The sequence below is a fragment of the Beta vulgaris genome, chromosome 7, assembly GCF_026745355.1.
Source record: "Beta vulgaris subsp. vulgaris cultivar EL10 chromosome 7, EL10.2, whole genome shotgun sequence".
Classification (NCBI taxonomy): domain Eukaryota; kingdom Viridiplantae; phylum Streptophyta; class Magnoliopsida; order Caryophyllales; family Amaranthaceae; genus Beta; species Beta vulgaris.
The window spans coordinates 4,290,719-4,315,911 of NC_079208.1; the positions used below are offsets into that span (position 1 = coordinate 4,290,719).

At 37.4% G+C, this 25,193-nt stretch overlaps 2 protein-coding genes across 3 annotated transcripts; one reads left to right on the forward strand and one right to left on the reverse strand.

Annotated features, from left to right (window-relative positions):
* The first annotated feature begins 3,081 nt into the window (after window positions 1-3,081).
* LOC104898368 (putative pentatricopeptide repeat-containing protein At5g52630) lies at window positions 3,082-5,163 on the forward strand. Its single transcript, XM_010685434.3, has one exon. It carries the CDS (start codon window positions 3,082-3,084, stop codon window positions 5,161-5,163), a length of 2,082 nt encoding a protein of 693 aa, XP_010683736.2.
* Window positions 5,164-9,339: 4,176 nt separating this feature from the next.
* LOC104898369 (cell division protein FtsZ homolog 2-1, chloroplastic) lies at window positions 9,340-17,453 on the reverse strand. Of its 2 annotated transcripts, none has more exons than XM_010685435.4 (8): window positions 17,120-17,453; window positions 16,053-16,772; window positions 15,037-15,336; window positions 13,927-14,017; window positions 13,279-13,403; window positions 12,677-12,769; window positions 9,913-9,978; window positions 9,340-9,748 (listed from the first exon to the last, which is right to left on the reverse strand). In XM_010685435.4, the coding sequence occupies exons 2-8, from the start codon at window positions 16,698-16,700 to the stop codon at window positions 9,620-9,622; spliced, it is 1,452 nt and encodes a 483-aa protein (XP_010683737.2). In that variant the 5' UTR covers window positions 16,701-16,772; window positions 17,120-17,453; the 3' UTR covers window positions 9,340-9,619. The 2 variants fall into 2 exon arrangements, with proteins under 2 accessions (XP_010683737.2, XP_019106289.2); XM_019250744.3 differs by having other exon boundaries at window positions 16,053-16,775.
* Window positions 17,454-25,193: the final 7,740 nt, after the last annotated feature.

Below are 25,193 nucleotides of genomic sequence, written 5' to 3' on the forward strand. Positions count from 1 at the left end.
CATCTTCATCTTTTTCATCTCTTCTCCCATAATCCTCCATTAATGATACCTTAAACCTTCAATTTTCTCCCTCCTTCCACCTACATGCCTCTATATTTCCTTCCCATCTTCATCTTGTGAATTTCCCCCATTTGTTATGATGGTGAAGTTAATTCTCTCTCCTTGTGAATTTTTTCCAAATTTATGATGATTATTGTTGAAGCTGCCATGAGAATTTCTGGGTTTTAGAAATGGGTTTTACACACCATTTTCATGGATGTAGTTTTAGAAAATTGGCCTAGGTTTTATTTTCTTCTTCTCAATGTTGGGGAGTGGGTTTTCAGGGTTTGTGCTTGAATGGTATTATGGGAACAATGAGGAATGAAATTAAAGGGGATGTGAAAGGAGATAGATAGATGAAGAAGATAGAGAAGACGAGTTTAATTAAGAGGGTTGAAAAAGGATTAATAGGAGACATGAGCATGAAAAGAGATGAAGAAGAAGAAGATGAAGATGAGAAGGAGAGATAGAGGCATTTAAGTGGAAAGAGAGGGAGAAAATTGAAGGTTTAAGGTGTCATTAATGGAGGATTGTGGGAGAAGAGATGAAGAAGACGAAGATGGAGAGGAAAAAGAGAAAGAAACCCTAACGGTGTTAGGCTTCCGTCAATAATAAGGGCATTTTGAGCACAAAATCAAAATTCGGGGGTATCTGGGAAATTTCCCAAATATGAGGGGTAATTTGAGAATTACGCCAAATCTCCGGGGTGCCTGAGGAAATTTCCCTTGTTAATTTGTTATATAACCCAATATATTTTCAACATCTACTAAATAAGACATTATTGACACTATTATATTGAATTGCTAACCACTAATTCTTAGTCCACATCCCACCCTCTAATCCTCGAATTCTCATTCCCACACCATAAACATATTCATAAGATTATAGCAAAATAAAAGTATGATATATATTTAAGATTTAGTTGATGACCTAGTGGTATTTGTTGAAACACTTATAGTTAAATGTGTTTGTTAGTTATACATATGATGTTTGTTACACTAGGGCATCATATCGTGGAGTTGAAGTGTGATCAGAGCAATACATGAAATTTTTGGGCAGTAGTTTAGGTGCAATGTAGGGTGTGTGATGAGCCCACACCAAATTGTCTGTAGAAATCCAATATCAGCATAAACTTTTTTGCACCCGCACAAAAGGTTTGGTGAGCCTGCACCCAAAGGTGGCCATGGGCCGGGCTGGCCCGTGGGCTGCCCGAGCCCGGCCCGTTTTCGGCCCGGCCCGGCCCGAGCCCGCTATGGGCCCGGCCCGGCCCGCTAGCCGTAACATGGGCCGTGGGCCTTGCACGTTGGGGGATTTTAGATTTCGGCCCGGGCCGGCACGAGCCCGTGGGCCTTGCAAATTTTTTTTTTTCAAAAACTGTGATTTTTGGACCAAGCCCGCGTGAGCACGAGCCCGGCCCGCCAGGCCCGTGGCCGGGCCGGGCCATGGACAAGTTTCCCATAATTTCAGCCCGGCCCGGCACGGCACGAGTTTCATGGGCCACGGGCCTGGCCCGGCCCGTATTCCACTTCAGCCCGCGGGCCTGGCCCGTGGTCAGGCCCAGCACGGCCCATGGCCAGCTCTACCGGGCCCGGCACGAGCCCGTGGGCCTTGCAAATTTTTTTTTTTCAAAAACTGTGATTTTTGGACCAAGCCCGCGGTGAGCACGAGCCCGGCCCGCCAGGCCCGTGGGCCGGGCCGGGCCATGGACAAGTTTCCCATAATTTCAGCCCGGCCCGGCACGGCACGAGTTTCATGGGCCACGGGCCTGGCCCGGCCCGTATTCCACTTCAGCCCGCGGGCCTGGCCCGTGGTCAGGCCCAGCACGGCCCATGGCCAGCTCTACCTGCACCTTCGTTGAAACGCATTTTTTCGCTTTTTTCTAATGTCCTTTGGTGTGAGTACAATACATTGTTTTTTTTTTAATAATTTAGTTCATTTCATTAACTCATAATAGAATTAAAGACATAAATTAAAGTGGCAATACTACAACAACTTGAAAGACAAATACAAAAATGCCAAGCCAAGCCAAACCAAAGGACGTAATTTCATTACTAGTTGAATTAGTAGAATCCCAAGAGGATGTTTCTCTTCAAGAACTCTAGGATTTAGCGTTTAGTGGATATTGAGGTCTACTAGCTATATTCACCATATACCCCTGAGTTTCAAAAGTGTACATCATCTACCCTTTTTCTAACGGACGTTAAGTCGTTGTTAGCTTTATTTATTATATTGGCACTATTAACCCCTAACCCTAAAATCCTAATCCCTTAAACCCTAATCCTAATTCTAACTCTAATCCTAACCCACCCTCCCCCTCCCAATTCCCTCCACCTAACCCTCACCCAGCCCCACCCCTCTCCATCCCCTCCACCCCCTCCCCCCTCCCCCCTCCCCTCCCCTCCACAACAACAACTCCCATCCCCCTTCCTCCTCCCCTCCGCGGCATCCCCCTCCCCTTTTGCCGCATCCCCCACCCAGCACCACAAACGGAAGAGACTTGTCTCGTTGAGCTGAAATAACCCCCATTTCGAATTACCCCTTCCTACGCTCCGCATCTCTCTCTTGTCTCGCGCCTCTCTATCTTCTTCTCGTCCTGAGCTGCGAAAATTCGAGGATGGGATTATTCGAAGGGGGATTGCAGGGGGTCAGGATTACGATTACGGTTAGGGGTAGGTTAGAGTTAGAGTTAGGGTTAAGGGGGTTAGGAGTTTAGGGTTAGGGGTTAATAGTGGTACTATAGTAAATAAAGTTAATATCAACTAAATGTCCTTTAGAAAGAGGGTATGGTGCACAGTTTTGAAAACTCAAGAATATATATGATGAGTATTTAAAACATTGAGATTATATGGTGAATTTCATGATTTGTCGAGGGTATTTGGTAAATAAAAAGGGAAGAAATTTGAAGTACATAATTCCTACTTTGTGTGTTTCCCACATCTTTAATGGCACAATATTTCACCAACATTTTCTCTATTCGGCTGACAAAAAGTTTTCATACTAATTGGAAAAAAGATACGACCTCCCTTTTTTTTTTCCCCTCCTATGAATTATCAAAGACAGTGGAAACTCAACTCTGTAATACTTCAGGATCCCCAAAGTTTGGCCCATATTATACAAAATTACACACAATTGAAGAATCTTAATGCAGGCAAACACATTCATGCCCAACTCATTCGCTCTGTTCGTCGAGTATGCAAATATGTCAACAATTATCTCCTCAACTTGTACGCCAAATGTGGGCACCTCGATTATGCCCAGAAACTGTTCGACAAAATGCCTCAAAGGAACTTGGTGTCATGGACTGCATTGATCACTGCTTTTACGCAGCACTCGCTATGCGTGCAAGCATTGCAAGTCTTTTCCCAAATGAGAATTGCGGGGGAGAATCCGAATCAATTTACGTTTTCGAGTATTATTCAGGCGACAACGTTACTTAGAGACGCCGGTTTTGGAAGGCAAATGCATTGCCTTAGTGTAAAATGTGGGTTCAGCCATGAGCTATTTGTGGGTAGTAACCTTGCTGACATGTATTCCAAATGTGGGATGATTCATGAGGGGTGTAAGATTTTCGAGGGGATGCCTCATAAGGATAAAGTCTCTTGGACCTCGATGATCAATGGATATGCCAAGAATGGCAACTATAAGGCGGCTTTATTTGGTTTTAAGACAATGTTGTTTGAGGGAATACTAATTGACAATTATGCAATGTCTAATACTTTAAGTGCTTCTGGGGCGATGAAGGCGTATGCATTTGGTAGCTCAGTTCATTCCATGGTTGTGAAATCAGGCTTGGAGAAGGAGACTGGCGTGGGCAATGCACTAGTGGATATGTACTCAAAAATGGGTGACATGGAAAATGCTTTGAAAGTGTGTGGGAACAACTCTTGGCGCATGAATATTGTGTCATATACCTCTATGATTGATGGATATGCGGAAGCTGGTCGAGTAGATAAAACACTTGAGATGTTTGTTGAATTGAGGAGGCAAGGCGTAGAGCCAAATGAATTTACGTTTTCTAGTTTGGTGAAGGCTTGTGCTAATCAAGCAGCACTTGAGCAGGGGTCGCAGCTTCATGCTCAAGTGACCAAAATGAATTTTACAGCAGACCCTTATGTGTCATCCACTCTAGTTTTCATGTATGGGAGATGTGGGTTAGTTGATCTTTCTGAACGCTTATTCAACTGCGTAAAAAACCCAACTGAATATGTATGGAATTCGTTGTTAGGTGGGTTTTCTCAGCATGGCTTAGGGGGAAAAACCATTAGAGTTTTCGAAAGAATGGTCCTTAGAGGTATAAAGCCGAATAATATAACCTTTATGAACCTCTTGACAGGTTGCAGCCGTTCTGGGTTGGTTAAAGAAGGGTTGGATTACTTCAGTTCTATGCAGAGGCAGTATGGTGTAACACCTACAGAGGAGCACTACTCATGTATTATTGATCTACTTAGCAGAGCAGGGAAGCTCAAAGAAGCCGATGACTTCATTAGTCATATGCCATTTGAGCCAAATGCTTTTGGTTGGTCTTCATATCTCGGGGCTTGCAAAATTCGAGGTGATAAAGCACGTGCTGAAATTGCCGCGGACAAGCTATTGAAACTGGAGCCTGAGAATAGCAGCATACACATTTTGCTCTCGAGTATCTATGCAAAGGAAAGACAATGGGAAGATGTAAGGAATTTAAGGAAGAAGATAAAAGATGACAATATGAGGAAGGTACCTGGCTATAGCTGGGTCGATGTTGGGAACAAAACTCATGTTTTCGGAGCACATGGATGGTCTCATATTCTGCAAAGGGAGATCTACGAGAAGCTCGATAGTCTCATAGAGGAGATAAAGAAAGTTGGATATGTACCCGAAAGAGATGCTGTCCATATGGATGTAGATGACAACACAAAGGAGAAGATCCTTCGATATCATAGCGAGAAGATAGCTGTTGCATATGCATTAATGAGTCTGCCATCTTGGAAGCCTATCATCATTAAAAAGAATTTGAGGACATGTTTGGACTGTCACTCTGCATTCAAGTTAATAGCAAAAGTTGCTGGTAGAAGTATAATTGTGAGAGATAGTAGCAGGTTCCATCAATTTTCTGATGGATCTTGTTCCTGCGGAGACTTTTGGTAGGAAGTGAGAGCATTATTTTCTTGACTGGCCTTAGATAAGACAAAAGGCGAATGATGTTACTGGACTGATGAGATTCCTGTAGGAAGTGTTGAACTAATACAAGTTTTTGCTTCCAAATAGAGTAAATGATTTTCTAGAATTTTACAACATCCGTATCTAAATAAGTGCAACACTTACTTTTCCACATTCTTTAATTTACATATTCGTCGTTTGCAAATTAGTAGGTGCACACGTCCGTATGGTGAGGAAGGTGCGCACGATAAACAACAAGCACTAGGTTATGAACATAAAGACCAATACCAATGAACATGTATTGACATAGATGTACATATGTTTATTTGGCTTGTTAGTCATGTACATGCGTTCATTTGACTTGTTATTCATGTACATCTGACTTGTTATGATATGTTCATTGGTACATTTCTGTTAGTATATATGTCCATTGGTATTGGTCTTTATGTTCATAATCTACTTACTGATGTTCATTGTGCATGCATTCCTCACCATACGAACGTATGTACAATGTCCCGATTGTTCGTCGCTAGTATTTTAAAAAAAAAAAGCGTATAATAGAAATATTATGAAATGTTTGATTTTATACATGTTGGAGCAAATAAAATAGGTCTCACACGACTTCTTTTTTTCCTATATAGTATTAATGACATGATGAGAATATAGTTTATGAAGTTTGTAAAATTTAATTGTGAATAATTAAGTAATAAACAATTTACCTAAAGTTAGTGTAACTAATCTTTAATTTCTTATCATAATGGAAAAATTAACATCAATGGTCTAAACTATGAACTATCTTCCATAAATAGACCATAGTATTAAAAATTTACGATTGGTCCAAATTTTAAACCCAATACTTTATTTCATTTTATTTTTTAGGGGAAAGAGAAATGCATTAATCAAGAGACAAGGTGTCCATAAATACATAAGATGTTACAACACTAGGACAATGATGCTCCCAACATCGCTCAATACCAACAGAAAAAAAATTCCAATACTTTATAAGTGAACCCATTTACCTTGATTTACCTTTGCTTTATCTTTTCATTTTAATTTTAGTTTTTAATAAAAAAAATCTTTATTGTTTTTCATTTTCTTCTTCCTCCTTCTTTCTCATATTCAACCCTGCCCACCGCCATCCACCATTACTGAATAGAGCACCTCACAACTACAATACCGAAAACACAAAGTTTTATATGAGGCGGGCTACACCTTCAACTAATGGTGTGGCCACCCCTTCCTCTCACTACCCCTCCCCTTCTCTCACGCACGCCCTATCCCTTTCACTATAAACAGGAAACACTCGCTCTCTCATTCGCTTGACAACAACACAAAGTGAGAGAAGTGACCAACACTTTTGTTTTTTCAATTGCTTTTTATAATAAGGGGTCTAATTTAGTAAGTATATAGTTTTATAGATACGGCCCAAGTATGAAGTATGATGATGTATTTGCTTTTATTTTGTTTGATTGGGACGCGCTAGCCACACGGTTTCCTTTCCGTGTGGCGTGTTGCACAAAAAACGGATTGAACTGAAAATGCCCACAAGTTGTTGAATATTGGTGAGCGAAGACGGGCCTCACCTACTCAATCGCAGTTTGCCCACACATGTCCAAATACGACAATTTCCCACCTCCTTTTTCACTATTTCAAACAATATCGTGCTCTTTTTCATCCCAACAAAGACCAAAAAAATTGAAAATAAACATTTTAGTCTTCGTCTTCTTTCTCTCTCATCATCGTTTAAACTCGAAAATTGAAAAATAAAAGATTTAATAAAAAGCAAAGCACCCAAAAAATCTCAAATATGGAATCCCTAACCCTTACTTTCTTGTAAAATCTCAAATTCATCTTTAAAAAAAAACTAGTTGAAAATTCTGGACGAAAAATATAATTGGATTCAAAAGTGAGGTGGTAACAGATCAAATGATGGAAAACCTAACGAAAATTGAGAATTACAACAACAATTTTACTGGACAACAAACATGCCGGGATTTCAGAGAGCGAAAAAGCGTCACACTCCCATCGAAAAACTAGTCAAGGCACTCCAATATGTTGGCTAGGCTATGTGGGTACAAAAATTGGCTAAGTGTGGAAGCTTGGACATAAGTAGAATGCTTGTATTAACGGCTAAAGAATACAAGTAATGAGCTCTCTTGTATGCTTTCTACAAATGAAGGGGGATGTCTATTTATAGGTCTCCGTCCTAGCCTACATAATTCTAGAGAGTTCCAAAACCTCCTCAATTAGAGGCTTCTACACAAGGCTTCCTAGAACCTTCTACAAACTCTACAAGGTTTATGTACAAGGAGGATCATACACGACTTTTCTAGAAGTTTCCCATGCAACCCCGAATATGCCAATGTACAATCATATGATTTTGGGCCTCAAATAAAAAATCTGACTCGACCATTATCTTTATTGGTCCAAAATATGACGGACCCCCTATTATAAGCCTATTTGGAGATCGTTTAGGCCACCTGATGCCCTTAATACTTCAGTGATGAAGAAGAACAAGAACAACCCTCATTTTCGGTTTCGGGGGTTGTGGTGGTTTCGCTGGTTGCAGGGAATCGGGATTGTAGTAGGGTTGTGCTGGTGGGATTGTGGGGTTTTGTTGGTGGGGTTGTGGGGTTTCGCAGGTTTTGGTGGTGGTGTTTTGGTGGTGGGGTTTCTGTTTTGAGGGTTTTGAAGGTTATGGTGGGGTTTTGGGGATGTGGTGGGGTTTCGATGGTGGGGTTGATGGATGGTTGTAGGTGGAGGGAAGAGAGAGAAGATGAGGATGGTAGAGGTGGAGGGAGGAGGGAGAAGATGGGGATGGTGATGATGGTGGGTGAAGGGAGGAGATAGTGGTGGTAGTGGGCTAGTGGCAGTGGATGATAGAAAAAAAAAGCGGGTTAACGAGGGTTAGTTGGGAAAAATATAGGCGAAAGAGAAAAAAAAGGAAAAAAATTAACTCATTAAAATGTCATGTGCAAGTCACGTGACATTACTCACTAGTTTTACCTCTGGTAGGTTGATGGGTTCATTTATAGAATATTGAGTTTAAAGTTTAGACCAACAATGGATTTTCAATAATATGGCCTGTTTATAAAAGATGATCCATAGTTTGGACCATTGGTGTTAATTTTTCCTATCATAATAAGTTAATTGACAATATTCTGGAATATAGCCCAACCAAAACTGTACCCAAAAATTTCAATATCACGATTAGATTGACCCAATTGAAACAATACAATTGTCATCTCCTACTTAACATACTTGAAAGTATCTCATACTACTAGATAATAAATAGACCTGGTTATTGGTCGGGTCAAGGGTATGTGCGGATGAGGTCTTAAAAGGATCACATCATATAGGGGAAAACCAAGGCAGGGGCGGATCCAGGACTTCGAATTTGGTGGGGCACCAAATTAGAAAAGAAAAATCATAATATCATATTTTAAAACAATGCAACACTTTAATTTTCACAACCTTAATAAATCTGCAACATAACATCAATGAGATGTTACAAAGACAAGAGTAACCACTGGAGCAAGTTGTACTATATGCAATTATTGCGCGCATTTTAATTTTAACCTATTGTACATATCTGCTTGATGTTAAAAGTAAAAAGAATCCGATTTTTTTTGGTGGGGCACGTGCCACCCAGGACCCTTAATAGGTCCGCCCCTGAACCAAGGAACACAGAGAGCCAAAAGTGAGTATAAATTAATAAGAATTCGTACATATAATATTATTTAAAAAATCTATTTTATTTTTCAAAATTATTAGCTCTTTTTGTTAGCCCAATAACAAACCTGTCCAATAACTATCCTGTCCGATAAAACATTGTCCAATATAATTCCTATAAATTTCGACCCTAACTTTTTAGCCATTGGGCTACCTTGTCCAATAACCAGGTCTAGATATAAGATACGTCCGGACAGTGAAGTATAATTCCAATGTTGCTCTCATTTTTAATGGACAAAATATAACCTAATTGAGGGCAATCAACTGGGAGTTTTCCATATGACTTCAAGAATTAGACCTTTGTAGCAAAATGTTTAGAGCAATGGGGCAGAGCACAAACTGTAACAGAGCACAATAAACTGTAGAACAGTAGTACAGTACACGACTTCAGTTAGAAACTTCATGTCCGCACCAAGAAACAAAACACAGCTCAAACAATTATGAATAATATATATTCTAAAAAAATTCTTACAGTAGTATATATCACAGCAAGCACAACGTAGTTAAAATTTCAAGGTATACAGAACAACTTAAGCTACTCTTATTCCAAAACCCTATATTTCAAGCAAGGAAATGAATGTTATGTACGAGCTAAAAGGCAGCAAACCAGAAGACATAACTTCTACCTACAAAGAGAAGAGTAACTATATGTCCAAGTTAAATAGTGAAGCTTCTCAGACAATACAGATGAATCATGCTGGAAACAAATGAATCATGCTCTTGGATAGCGTGAACGTCCTTTTTTCCTCAGAAACTCAGGGATCTCCACAGAACTAGATTCACTGAAAGATGGCCGTCGGTTCATTCCAAGGCCAATATCTCCCTGCGATGGCTGACTTGCCTGCATCCTCGGAGTATAACAGAAATCAGGCAAAAAAAATTTGAGGTCTAGCTTTGAATCATTAAATGTCTTTTCCTTCTTATCCTGTTCGTATATCCTTTCTTCATTTATTTATTGCGTGTTTGTTATTTGGAGGGGAAAAGGGGGAGGGGGTTGAAGGATACCTGGAGGGGCCTGCTTTCACCATCTTCCTGACGTTTGAACCCAGTTGCTATTAAAGTTATACTTACCTGAAATGAAAGGAGAAATTTTGTACAAAAAAAAAAAGGATCAGAAAACAAGCAAGACAATTGTAGGGTTCTGTTGTAATTGCGACTAATATCTTTTAGTTGAGAGGCAATCATTCTCAGACTGACTGCATTCAAAGAAATACAATGCTCATGTTCACGGTCAATTTGAAGCTCATGTCCAAGGTCCATCCGAAAAAAGCAACTCACTAGCGGATGAGTTTTCAGCTTTATATATAATGGACAGATGACATAAAAATGTCAGCTAAACGGCTGACACAGCTTAATCACTTTTAATGGGGCAGACAATTGATGGACTTTTCAGGCCCTGATGGGCCAGCCAGTTCCTAATTGGAAAAACAAAAAATAGTGGTGGACATCTGAGCTACGCATTCCCAGCATGGCTAAAGCCTTGAGCGCGGAGATGGAGCACTGGAGCCATAGTACAAATTTATGGAAGTAGCAACTTAATACGACAAAATCTGACCAAGTTTCCTGCTGCAACATAGAACTAGAGCATTAAACATTGAAGACAAATTATAACTTCTAACAATATTTGGAACTCCTAGATATCCTACATATCCTACGCTTGAGAGTTATGTCATTAGCACATCATCCACCTTGATACATGACATAGTTGTAACTTCCAACAATTTCGATAATTACAGAACATGGAACTCAGGACGCATAGGTAAGGCAAATCTTATAAAACCTTCCCCAGGTAAATCTCTGGGAGTTGTTGGGGCTATTTTCAGGTAGTTTAAGGTTGACACAGGGGTATTTTCAAATCACTCTGAAAAATAGGTGGGTTTTTTTGGGTGAGAAAAGGGGAATCTTCACCCCTCTAACAGGTCTCAGTACGATACAAAAATACAATCATGACAGAATGCGATTGAAAGAAATCTAAGAATTTCTAGGGTCACTAGCACAAGAAATAAAAAAGGTGGAATAGTCTTTTAATTGAAAGAGAGTGAAAAAAACCGATCTGTTTAAGAATTCAAACATATGCCATTAGCCCGATTCTTTGTAGGAACTACAAGCTTGAAGATTTTAAAATCATAAAACGATTTTCTGTTCCTGAAAGTTCTAAAGCATTACTCGCTCCATCTCGACATCCATTGCCACATATTCCATATTTGATGTCCCAAATTAGTTGCAACATCCTCTTTCGGTAAGTTTCTCTCTCTACCTTTTCTCCAAAATTGGTCCCCCCCCATCCTGCCACCCACATTTTCTTGTCTCTTCTTACTGCCATTAATATTGTCCCAAAAGTGTTTATGGCAACTAGATTAAGATGGAGGATCCCTAAAGATATTGCTACTTTCCATTTAAGTATGTTTCCACAAGATATTTCTACTTTTTACCTTATTCCAATCAACACAAAGTTTCTTTACTCCTTTTTACCTTTCACAATAACACAAATTATTAGAATAGACGGTTTAATTTTAATATAAAATTAAACAAACCCAAGCCTACATCCTCTCAACGAGCCTATTCCATCTTACTCTAATACAACATTGTCCCAAGACATCTCGCACCAACCTAATCGTCCCTTCTTGTCTCCTTCCTTTGTTTCCCTTTGAATCTCGAACTACAACGGATATAATTTTAAAAAATAATTTGGCAGTCTTACGGAATGGATTAAAAAAATTGAATACTCAATAGATTAAACTGCAAACTAAATAGATTAAACTAGTCACCATATTCAGAAATGTGGTCCGTTCTCTTCTTAATATTGGGCTTGGGCCATTAAAATTAAGCGATCTCTTACAAGACCAACTGTCACAATAAATGGCTGAAAAAAGATGAAAAAAATGCATTGAAATATATTTTATTGACCAATTAGAATTTCCACCTAGGGTCTACAATTGCCTCAAAAAATCCATTACAAACCGTTTATCATTACGATAGGTGTCAAGTGGAAGTGATGTATGCGGCTCAGGCATCCTAATAGACCGATAGACTTGAACCTTGTTCCTACATGTCCCGATCAATTCGATAAGGCACTCGCCATCAGTTTTCATTGTTCAACTCTTTGACAACACGAAAAAACCATTATCCAACTCTTTGACAACATGAAAAAACCATTGTTCAACTCTTTGACAGCATGAAAAAACCAAAGGCCTCCGCCCTTCCATCTCTTAGATAGTTGGTAAAGGTTTATCCCCCTTTCACTTTACCTTATCCCACTTGTTCCACTCACATAATTCTACACTCTCTCACAACCACACTCCCACTCCAATTTGAATAAACAAAAAGGACCCACTTTCACACCCACTCTCCTCAGTGTATGTTGCTAATAAATAGTAAGAGTATTTAGGAAAAGGAGTATATAGGAAAAGGAGTATTTGAAAAGGGAACAGATGAAGGGGAAAATGTGGGCTATTGAAGCCACATAGAGAAGACAAATTAATGTGGAGATAACTTTTTATTTCTTTTTGAAAATAAGACTTCATTTTTCTGTTGTTCTCTTTCACTTTTGCTGATTTGCAGAACTCACACATCCCACTTTTAACAATATTCTTTTACTAATATATAGTTATTATGTAAAATGATATTGAAATTGACACAGTTTATTAGTCAACAACTAAAAACAATGGAGGAAATATAAGGAAACAAAAAATCTAAAGATAACCTTTCTAAAACAAAAGTGGAGAAAAGTCAGAAAACTAAATGCCTACATCACATATTGCACATGTACCTGACCACTTAGTGATGGATCTATCACCGCCCCAAATATCAAATTGGCTGTCGGATCTACAAGATCATATATAACTTCTGCTGCAGCATTCACCTGTCAAAATTTTACAATTTGAACATCCGTCACAAGAGGCATCAGTTTTACATGTAGAAAAGATTAAGTTTCAACTTTTTATTACTCAATTGACCATCCCGAGAGGCGAGAGCAAGTCAAACAAACAACACGGCTTTTCTTACCCAGACATGAACATATATAGTTTTCTGATTCTCTGCTGTTTGTGAAGCAAAACCTCTATTTTTAGTTCTAATTCTGTACTAGATAGTTAAGAAGCTTTCAAGAGCACCTTCAAGCAATAACACTATCAAATTTAGTATGGATGCTTAATCTTTAAAGAATAAAGATAAGACCACTAGGCTTTAACTTAATAATACAATAAGAAGCATTCTCAAAAACAGTAATACAGACTGTTATTAAAGAAGCATTAGATAAATATTTCATACCATAACATAAATGAGTACTGGGAAAAAAATTGCACATCAAATGATTGCCAGAGAAAATATTGCACATTATATCCACAAGCCTGACAAAATAAAAGCAGGTACCTCAAATAAAGTTAAATCACTTCCACCGGTTATATTCCACACAATTCCAGTGGCTCTTTCAATACCAATATCAAGCAATGGTGACTGGATGGCATTCAGGGCAGCATCTCTTGCTCGGGTCTTACCTGCACAAAGATACACAGCATATTTGAAATGGAAACCCTAAGACAATGTTCCGTTGACATTTATCTAGTTTCATGGTACTATCATGACAGGCTGAGATGCTTTCCCGAGTTCTACTGTACAAGTTATATGATCCCAATCCTTCAATCAGGTTGTGCTTGGGGTCAGAATCTCCACTGGGAGGAAGTGAGACGGAGGAGAATGTTAGTTGGGCCTATGGGTTGGGCCATAAGGAGAGGAACCTCATAGAAGGTTACCCCCACCTTCCCAGGCCAGTAATTGACCCACCCTCTCTTCATTCATTAAAAAAAATTCTCAAAGATGAGACGGTTGCAAGTGATTTTTTTTTAAGAAGGATCATCACGAGTGCGGAATGTTGGACAAAATATAACCTCCACCACTTGAGGATAAATGATGAATTCAGGATCAGAACTACGATTAACAGTTAAGACTTTATACAATGCTCACATCCACGTCAAAACATTTTGATTTCATACTGCGTCATCAGAAAGATATAAATATTACCAGTAGCAGTTCCGATCCCCATCAGCGAAGAGCCAGCATCTGCCATAATAGCCCGCACATCTGCAAAGTCCACGTTTACAAGACCAGGAATCTGTGAACAGTTTCAAGATTACAGATTGAACAGCTTGATAAAAGTGTACTTCAGGACAGCAAACTTACTTCAATCTAATAATCAGACAGTCAACAAGCACCACGGACATGAAATGCTCACCAAAGATTATTATCATAGCTCAAGCCGTCAGAAGATCTTAGCCTCACAGCATAAACCATGAATTCTCATAGCATGGAAATCATTGCCATATAGCAAAGGAAGCACCACTCTCCAGTACGATATGCTTCCTTTATTTACTTCTATAGGGAAATTTGGAAACTGATCTTATTGGTGCCTTGCTTTGATATAGATGCAAAGTCGCCATAGTGAACACATTTGTCAAAACAGCCCCGGTCAAAGAAGCAGCTAGTTAAGGGTGTTATATCAATTGCACTGTGAATTGACAAATTTGAATTGTTGCAATTCAAGCGCTTCTAGATGTATTCTGTAACCTAAATCTTGAAACTAAACCTCATATTCTCATTTCATATTGTAATTTGTAAGATATGAGATATTCTAACGAGTTTTAACCGAAATTCGGATACAAAATTCCTATATTTAGCGTAAAATATTATCCCTAAGTGTAACTAATTCAGTAACCGATTCGCAATAGCCCTGAAATATAATATAACAGCAGATCAGAAACTTTGGCATCAATATAGAAGCCACACATGAAACAGCACATCACATAAAACGAAATCAATGACATTGAAGTTGTGATCCCATTTTCTAGCCTCTACTACAAAATAAAGATCTCCTTGTTTTGTGACAAGCTTCTAACTGCAAGTATGCCTCAGTGCTTTATGTCTTGGTAATTGGTAGTTACATTTGTTGATTTTACTAACTGAAAGCTAGGGTCTTTAACTGTGTTTGTTCTGTTCTTATAATATATTTTACTCAAATTTCATTTAAAAAAAGGGGTGGATGACCCACATAGAATTCCACAGTGCTTGAAGTCTGAGATCTTATCATTTAAAAAGCAAATGTAAAATTCTAGAATCCTTCCTAATAACACATACCGTGATTATATCTGAGATACCACGAACACCCTGCCGTAGAATATCATCAGCTAAGTTAAATGCTTCTGTAACAGGTGTATTTGGGGAAACTGCAGTCAATAATTTGTCATTTGGAATGACGATTAGAGTGTCAACATTTTCTCTCAGAGCTGCAGTTCCTTCTTGGGCTTGGACTGTCCTCCTCCTTCCCTCAAAAGAGAATGGGGTTGTCACTATGCCAACAGTCAAGATACCCATTGACTTTGCAATCCCTGCAATTATTGGAGCTGCACCAGTTCCGGTACCACCACCCATTCCAGCCTGCATAAAGTAATAACCAATGAGAATGCCAATCCTCCTCAAAACTAAAATCAATTTTCAGCCAACTTTGTCTTAATGCGCAGCCAAGCTGTCCTTTATTATTACCAACCTATTTCTAATAAAATCACATAGCTCATTCCGTCAAAGGAAAACAGATGTCCAAAGATTAGATAGGGCATACAAAACTCCTGTTTTATCTGCTCGCTGGGGGGAGGGGAGGCAGATTGTATGATAGACCTTCAGCATGTATGGTGCGAATAAAGTGTGCAGAAGGCTTAAAATTAACGGGTTAGAAAAATCCATGTGTAGTCTTTCCAGCCCAGAGCGCTTGTATGTGGTAAGTTGGTTGCTGGAGTCTCTTTGAATGAAGAGGTCAGTCCTATAAATTTTTTTTACAAACACTCTAAAAGCACAGGAACATTTAGTGCACAACATTAAAAACAAATCGTACTCGTTAATACAATTATCAGTTCACGCTTTGGAAAACTGAAATTACAATACTAAAGCTTATAATGGGAGTAATAGATATGCAGATAAAACACTAGATTATAACCTATCATGATAAAATATAAACAAATGGTATAGAGCCTTATAAATGCTTAGGAAGAGTAATGTACCTTTCTATATCACCAATATTGAAGAATATTAATTAACTAATACTAGTAGTATTTTTAGAAACAACGGAAGTCTGAAGACTAAAGGTATAAAAAACGCACCGTCACAAAGACCATGTCCGAGCCATGAAGGGCCTCTTCTATTGCTTCTTTACTTTCTTTAGCTGCGTTCATTCCTATTTCTGGGTTTCCACCAGCCCCTAGACCTCGAGTGAGCTCTTGACCAATTTGCAAGCGGTTCTCCGAGAAAACAGGAGACATTCTCATGGCTTGAATATCAGTATTGACAATCCAAAACTCCACACCTTTCATGGCACTCTCAATCATCCGATTAACTGCATTTGAACCACCACCCCCTACACCAATAACCTTGATCGTAGCTTCATTGTAATTATTAGTCCTGGATGACTCTCTCAAAGTATCAGTGATACTACCACTTGGACCATCATTTCTTGGGCTGTTCATCATGTTGTTCGCATCACCCCCTCTAAGCAAAGAAATCTCAGGGTGGAGATTAAGAAACGGGTCATTGTTATTCGATCTACTTACACTGTGTGAATTCGACGAGCACTTGAACTTAGCTGAACATGATACCGCCATTTTGTGGCCATTCCTTTCATCAAAAAACTTCACAGAGGTCACTTTTCCCGAATGACTCTCTGTAGGGAGTCTTCTTCCGAGAACGGTCAATACCCCCCTCGCCGTTCCAGCATCAGAACAAGTAAGGGATTTTGACCCACAAGCTGCCATATGAAATAGCTAATATATGCTACTACAAAACAATTGCTATTGTACAGCAATTTTCTGTCCCTAATTCAGCACCTGCTGAAAAAAATTAAGAAAACAAAAGGGTACAAATTAAAGTCACAACAAACCCAAATTCTTTAAGAAAAAAAAGTAGATTCATTAAGCTGCACAACACAAAAATGCCACCAAAAGCACATTTCCTAAGAATGTATGAACATGAAAAATGCTACAATAGTAAAATTGCCAACTTCTTTAGATACAAGTTCAGATACTTTAAGATTGAAGATTGACCACAAATTCAGCACAAATGCAGAACCCTAAACCCCATATACAACACTGCAAAAAAATAAATTGGAAAGGGCACAAAATTAACAAAAATAAATCACTAAAAATAAGAGAAATTAAATGAGAAAAAGATGAACCTTAGACAATTGCACAGTAAAGAAGGCAGTAAGCAGAGATTTCCGGAGCATTTGGAAGGTGGGTATTGAAAATGAGGCTATTTTTGGGTGCAAGTTTTAGCCTTTCTCTCTCTCACTTCGACCTTTTGTTCTTTTTTGTGTTTTGGGATTTTGGCATTAACCAAAGAAAAGAAAAGGAAAAGAGAGAAAAATATCAGCTAATCAAGCAAGCATCTTTAAATCTGCCCAGAAAAAAAATGGTTGAAAGCTAAAGAATGTAATGCAACCCATGTGGGACACAAAACAGGATTACAAAAGAGAAAAGAGTAGCACTGAATCATACATTCATAACCATTTCCATTGATGATTTGATCCTTTTTTTAACTTTTTCATTGATAATAACCCATTGGGGTTTATGATTAAGAAGGTGCTTAATTTTTTTTTTTGGTGTTTGCACCCGGTTCACCCTTCGGGCTACATCTGGATCGAGGTCAAGTTCGGGGTTGTTAGGTTCCATTCCTCTCCCAAGGGTGTTGCGGGGATTCGAACACGGGTCCGTCCTACCAAAGTCAGTCCCCATCACCACTGGGCCAACACTTACTTGGTTAAGAAGGTGCTTAATTGAGATGTGTGGTCACATCAATTAAGGGTTCAATTTTTTATCGTTTTCTGTTTTCAATTTTTAGTTTTTTTTTTAAAAACTAAAAACCAAAAAATAAGAAATCGGGAAAAGTGATTTTAAGTTTTTATTTGTCAATTTTTAAAATCATCGTATTCCCAATAAATTTGACTATTTTTTTTATTCATTATAGCACCTATATCATATGACTTTGAAAATAAGAAAAACAAAAAAAAAAACCACAGTAATACCAAAGGGGTTCTAAATAATTTGATTTAATCTTATTTAAAAACAAGTACTTCATCCATTTCCTATTACTTGAAACATTTCTCCAAACACGTTTATCAACGCACAACTTTTGTGTCTCTGGTTCCTTATAAGTAAAACTTTTAATAATTGATATTTTATAAATATATATTAAGATGAATCTAACAAGTCTCACATGACTATATATTTCCTAATGTAAATTCGCAAAAAAAAAAAAACGGTCAAATCGAAGTGAGCGAATAGCAAGTCAAAACGTTTCAAGAAACGGATGAAGTACATCTTAAGTGTCATTTAACTCATTACTACTATACTGGTCGAACATGAAATTCTAGAGTAGTTGGTCATTATATTTGTATCTCAAATGAGAAATGATGGGTTCGAGTCTTAAAACACACATTTTAGGAATTGGGGTTGGCTATAGTGGTGGGTTTTCCCATCTTTCCCAATAAAGTCTAGAGTTCAATTATTACCTCAAGCATTTGCTTGGGATTTAGAGGAGGTTGAGGGATGTTTGACTTGGTCTTAAGGCGGGGCTCCTATGCAAGGACAGCCCAGATAATTTCTTCTTACCTTTAAAAAAAACTAGACTGATCGAACTCCTAAATGCAAACTAGATAATCATTTTATCGTCATGCATGTATTATGTGCTACTCAATTAGATCCATTTGCTCACTGGAATTTTTTGTGGTTGTCTGGTATACAAGAAATTATATAGGCAATAGGATTTTCCATGATTTTTTGATTTGGGTAGTTGTTTGGTTGACGTTATATGGGAAAATTGAAATTTCTTGGGAAATTGAAACTCCTACAAAACATGGGAATTTATTCCCCTACCATTCTTTGGTCATTCAAAATTCTCACATTAATTCATGAGAATTGCAACTTCCTAGATGTTAACCAAATATATTCGGGTCATTATGAATTATATAAAGGAAATAACTTCCTAAAAAATGAAACTTCTCATGGAAATTAAATTCTCATGTATACATACAACCACTTTAATTTTTCTGGGGTAAGGTGTAAAATATATATTACACTTATGCGTATTCTATGGCACTTTAGTAATATTTACAAAATTAAACAATCTCCAAATTAAACAATCTCCGCTTGATTAGTCATTTAGACAAATTAGAGGTGGGCATGGGCCGGGCCTGTTCACGGGCTCGAGTAAATGGCGGGCCAGGCCCAGGCCCATGAGTGGCGGGCCATGGCGGGCCGGGCTTGAAACTTTAAAAATTTGTCCACGGCCCGGCCCAGGCCGGGCTTGTGCTTCTTGCAGGCCGGCCCATGTTTTATGTTGTATTTTTTACAGTTTTAGGGTAAAAAACAAAGAAAAGGAACGGGCCGGCTCACGTCGGCTCGTGCCGGTGCGGGCCGGAAATAAAATTTCTTAACCGTGACAGGCCCGCGGCCCACGTAGCGGACAACGAGCCGGGGCGGGCCTCGAGCGGGCTCGGGCCGGGCCGGGCCCAAATCGTGTTGGGCCGGCACAGTCCAACCCAATCTCTTTTTCTTTTGTTCCATCTTTGGGTCTTACACTACCAAACTCAAACAAAACCATTTTCTGGTGAGCAAAAGTTCCTTTTTCCTTTAATCAAGCTTCTAACTTCTAAATTTCTAATACCCTACAAATGTTATTATCAATGACAAAAATTATTTTACTAGTATAAACACATGACTACATGAGTAATCTAAGTGAAATAATGGATCTCCTTTGACCTTTGAACAAGAACATTATAATCATATACTATCACAACAAATTTGTTAGATGTGATCAAACAAGGAAAGCAGATAAACCACTCTAAGACACGAAAACTACACTTTACTATTAGTTTAATTTCACCCATCTAGGATAATTGGGGTTACCACGAAATAACTAATGAGATACAATAGAGAAAACAATTCACACGATGATCTTCTATGTGAATCAACAACAACTTTGTGTTTTATGTTTGTGAAGAACACTAGAGAGAAATTAGCTAAGTTTCTCTCAAGCAAAGCAAGTCTTTTGGAATATGAAAAACTGATTTTCTTTTTCTCTATCCTCATAAAAATCACAAAGGTCATATATAAATATCACCTTCATAGATTAGAGTTGTTATTGTCATAACACCCCTTTAATCCACTGATTAAGAACTTTTGATCCTCAGATTAAGAATCCCAATAGTCATTAAAAGGATAACGTACACAATACAATGGTTATAAACCGTCACGCACCTTTTCACGTCTCTGAACATAACCCTCTTCGCGACTCGCGACAATGCACTGGTCACGACCCGCGAATGAGCTTTCGTTTTGCTTGATTTTCCACGTGATTTTGTGCACTCTAATCTTAACATACTAGACCTCCTCCTCTTCTAGTATAGGATCATATGAGCTTGTAAACCCATTACACTATAAATGTTCCAACAAAATTTACAAAAAAATACAAAGAAGACGAAGAATAATGAATTAAGTTGGTATGAAAGGGTCAAATGGTATTAATTTATATCAATTATTTTTATTTATGAAAGAAATAGGAAAAAAAACATGAGATTACAGAGTTTGTAACCATAGTTAATAAAAAGGTTCACTTTATAAGTTAAAAGGGTTACTTCATATAATGGGTCACCTCTTATCTTAAAGCATGAGTGAACTCTTTAAGACAACAAGTTGTCCTCGTCTTCCTTGTCTATGGTCTGCCCCTCCCTCTGGCTGGATCAATTGGAATGTCGACGCCTCTTTGATTGTCGGCTTAACCATGTTGCAGTTGGTGCAGTTGCAATCCTTCGAGCCATAAAAATCTCCATATCCAGTGATCGAACAAAAAAGAGCAACATGACCATTGAGTCCGACTTTGCAAATGCGGTGCAATGGTCCTTAGAGGACTCAGGGGGGCCTTGGAACCTAGCCTTTCCTCTAAATTTCATACGGAACGCTTGTAAATCATGGCTCAATCTGAAGATTATCCACAAAGGCAGAGAATCAAACCATGTTGCGGATTGTTTGGTCAAACAAGGCTTAAGAAGGGACGCAAAATTTGTTGTGTGGTTATAGCCTTAAGTCCCAGGCTAATCCATATGATGGATCGCCTTTTGACCAAGTTAGGCCCATTGTTAGTGGTTGGTCTCTTTAATTTCATAGCAGTAGCTTTTGTTTAAACAATCATTTTGGGCTTGAGGCCTTTTAATAAAAACCCCCAACAATTATTAAAAAAAAAATCCTCATCTTACTATAAATTATGGTAAGACGATCTTATATAAGATTTTGTATTTAAAAATAAAACAATATCATGCAATATTATAATATTAATCTGTAAAGATGTCATAGTAAAACTGAAGATTGTTGAGTTAAGTAAATCACGAAGAATAAAATGATTTTTTTCAAGTGAAATGAAACCATATAATTAATGATTAACTCAAAATAAATTGATAAATCCCTTTTTAAAAAGCGTCATTTAATAGTGAATATTAACACATAAGTAACTCTAGATATTACGTTAAGTAACTAACGAATAATATGGTGGGTGACCTAAATTTAAATATCTTCCAAAAAAAAATTAAAGTAACTCCTATGATTATGATTAATGGTTTTTTCTAACCTATGCACCTAGTAATGAAAAGTAACTTCCCAAGGATATGAAAAGTAATATCCAGATTTATATGATAATTCTTTTAATATAAAGATAGTAACTCTTCATAAAAAGATTAGCAACTATAAATATAATGTTATAGTAACATTTGAATTATATAACAAGTAACCTAAATATATTAGATTTACACCACTACCTTTTCTAAAATATATTAACTATGGAATAAAATTTAATATTACAATGACTAGTTGATATACAAAGTAATGAACAAAGGGGAAGAAAAAAAAAAGAGGACAAAAAAATAAGAAAATTAAAAGGGGAAAATTTCCCTAAAGAATAAAAAAAGAAAAATAAAGCTGGAAGCCTGGAAGGATTTGAAACAATTCAGTTTTGAGTACACTTAGATAATACTAGTTTCATATGCACACCATGCGTGTGAAAATATGTAAAAAATTAATTTTTTTTAGGGGATGTAGAAAATTAAATTAATTTTTAATTATATTTAATAAATTAGGAAATTTTAAACTGTTGACTGTTTTATTTTTGTAACCCTTTTTTTTATCCTTTTTGACTTTTTTAATTAATTAGGTAGTTCCCTTTTTTATTTTTACTTTTTATATTTTTTGATTAAAGCAAGTAGTTACTCTTTTTTTTTTCTTTTTCCTATTTTTGGTGTCCTACCCCTCTTGACATATAGAATAGAGATGCATTTTGTATATAAGCTGATTTCCAAGCCTAATTCTACGTGAACGCGCCCATACGATGTGGAGCGTCACACACAAAACACGTTGTTGTCTCTTTTTCTTTTTCCTGTCTATATCCATGATCCAGGTAGAAAAGGTTAAGATGCTATTAGTTTTTTTTAATAGAGGTGATCAAATAGCGGGTCAAGATGAGTTCGGGCCGGGCCTTCCGTAAAATATGCCATTAGTTGGGACGGGCTAAAATTTGAGCTAATTTTTTTTTTTTGCCCAAAGCCCACTATTTTGGGCCAAAAATAATGGGTTTTTGGGCCGAAATACATCTAGACTAAAAAATATTTTCGCCTTGTCCAAAATCCACGCCAATGCCAAAAAAAATCGGTCCGACCTCGAAATAGGGCAAAAAAAATTCTGCCCAAGCTCAGGAAAAATTCGATATGTGCAAATTGACCAGCTCTACTTTTGAACATATATATACGATACATGGAGATTTACATGTTGGAAAATAATCATATGGACCTACATGCTAGGAGTAGCTTATAATAGGGATGGGTAATGGATCAGATCTAGGTCGAATCCTAGTGAATCTAAAAATTCTTATTTTATACATGGGTTGGATCCAAAAAAGTCAAATCCATATCCATTTAGCAGATCCGCAAATCCACGGATCTGGATCTAGATCAACATAAATTCTTTTTTTACTTAAAAAAATTGAACACCTCAAAAATTTATAATTGTAAAGAGAATTATTATTCAGTTAGATCATTTTACAACAAAAGAACATTAATGGAACTATTTAAATTATCATAAAAATGTCATCACTTAACATACATATGTTGATATATTTCACGATAAAAAATGGATCCATTGGTCGAATTTGGTTCTCAAAAATGAGATCCATATTAGATTTGACCCAATATATATCATTGGATCCAACCAGATTCACTTGATCCAAAAAGTCAACGATCGAAATCTTATAAAACGGATCTAGATCCACAGATGTGGAGTTGTGCAGGATCGATTACCATTCCTATTTTAAAGTAGACCCACAACAGTGATTGGATATATATTAAATACATTGGCTATATGATATCTAAATTAGTATGGTGTAGACGGTAGAAACACAATTCAATTTCTTATTTTATGTGGGCTAACCTTAACACCTACAGATAGATGTGGACTAGATATGCACGCGATGAGTACAAAAGCAAATAAAAAGTTGATTTTTTGTATCCTGAAAAATGTTGAAGTGAAAATAAAAATTATTTTGCAGTTTTTAATTCACTATATATTTTTGTTCTTTTTTCAAAAAGGTCCTAGTGAAAGAAGTTGTAATAGCGTTCCTTTAGTTTTACTATATTTTTTTTTCTTTGAAAAAACTCAAAATTTGAAAAAGTTGTTATCATTTTCTTATTTTGGGTATAATTGTAAAAGAGGTGAACACCTAGTCCTTCCCTGTTCTCTTATATAATACTAGTCCTATGTACACGTGATGCGTACGAAATCAAATAGAAAGCTTTTAATTTTTTTTTTGAAAAAAAACAAACAAATTGAAAAAGTTGTACTTGTAGCTCTTTGGTGACTATATTTATTTTTCTTTTTTTTAAAAAACTAACTGGCCATATGGTGTGTGATAAACTGTGTATGGAATAGAAATTCCCATGATTTTTTAATTTGAGAATTGTTTGGTTGACATGAAGTGGGAAAAATGAGGGTAATGAAAATTTATTGGGAAATTAAAATTCCCCCAAAACGTGAAAATTTATTCAACCTTCCCCCTCTTTAGTCATCTATAATAATATATTAAAGTGAAAGTATTGGGTCAGACCGTCTGACCCAATATTCTCGTCAGACGGGCTGAGCCTAGTACTATACAATTTTATTTTCGACTTCCCTCCACAAAACCAGCACCTCAATCTTTTGAAAATTCAATTTTAAAACCCAAAAATCTTGACGGCGGAGGAGAGAGAGTGAAGAAGTTGTGGCGTAACAACCGATCTTTACGGCAGCAATTGCAAGCATCTGACGCTTTGTTCGAGCTGTGGCAAAACTATGGCGGAGAATCGTGCGAAATGCTACGAATGTGGCGCTACTCTCACTCGTTTGATTCGTGAGTATAATGTGAGGGCGAGCTCGAGCAATGAAAATAATTATTTTATAGGGAGATTTCCGACGGGATTGCCGAATTTCTCTAAGAAGAAGAGTGCGGAGAATAAGTGGACTTTGCAGAAAGAAGGGCGATCTTCTTCATCTTCATCATCAGAAGTGGTAGTGCTACTGGAGTTAAAGGGGAAGAGAAGATGATTCCAGGTATTTTGAGTTGGTTTTTTTGGTTTCAGTTGGTTATTGTTTTCTTTCAGTTCGTTATTGTTTTCTTTCAGTTGGACTTTGTTTTTTTTCAGTTGGACTTTGTTTTGTTTCAGTTGGACTTTGTTTCGTAATATGTATACCAACTGAAACAAATAATGGACCAACTGAAACAAAAAATGGACCAACTGAAAGAAATAATGGGCCAACTGAAAGAAATAATGGGCCAACTGAAAGAAATAATGGACTACTTGAAAGAAAATGAAGACTACCTGAAAGAAAATGAAGACTACCTGAAAAAAAATGAAGACTACCTGAAAAAGAATAAAGACCAACTGAAACCCAAAGTAAGTCTAACTGAAGTACAAAAACAAACTGAAAAAAAAAGAAGACTAACTGAAAACAAAATGAAGACTACCTGAAAAAAAATGAAGACTACATGAAAGAAAATGAAGACTACCTGAAAGAAAATTAAGACTAACTGAAAAAAAATTGGAACCACCTGAAAGTCGTCCGACCAAAGATTATGGTCGGACGAGTCCGACACAATACGTTCTCTATATTAAAAGGTGTGCGTGACACCATCGATGCGCCACGTGCCGCCCTCCTCTTACCACCAGAATTTGCCAC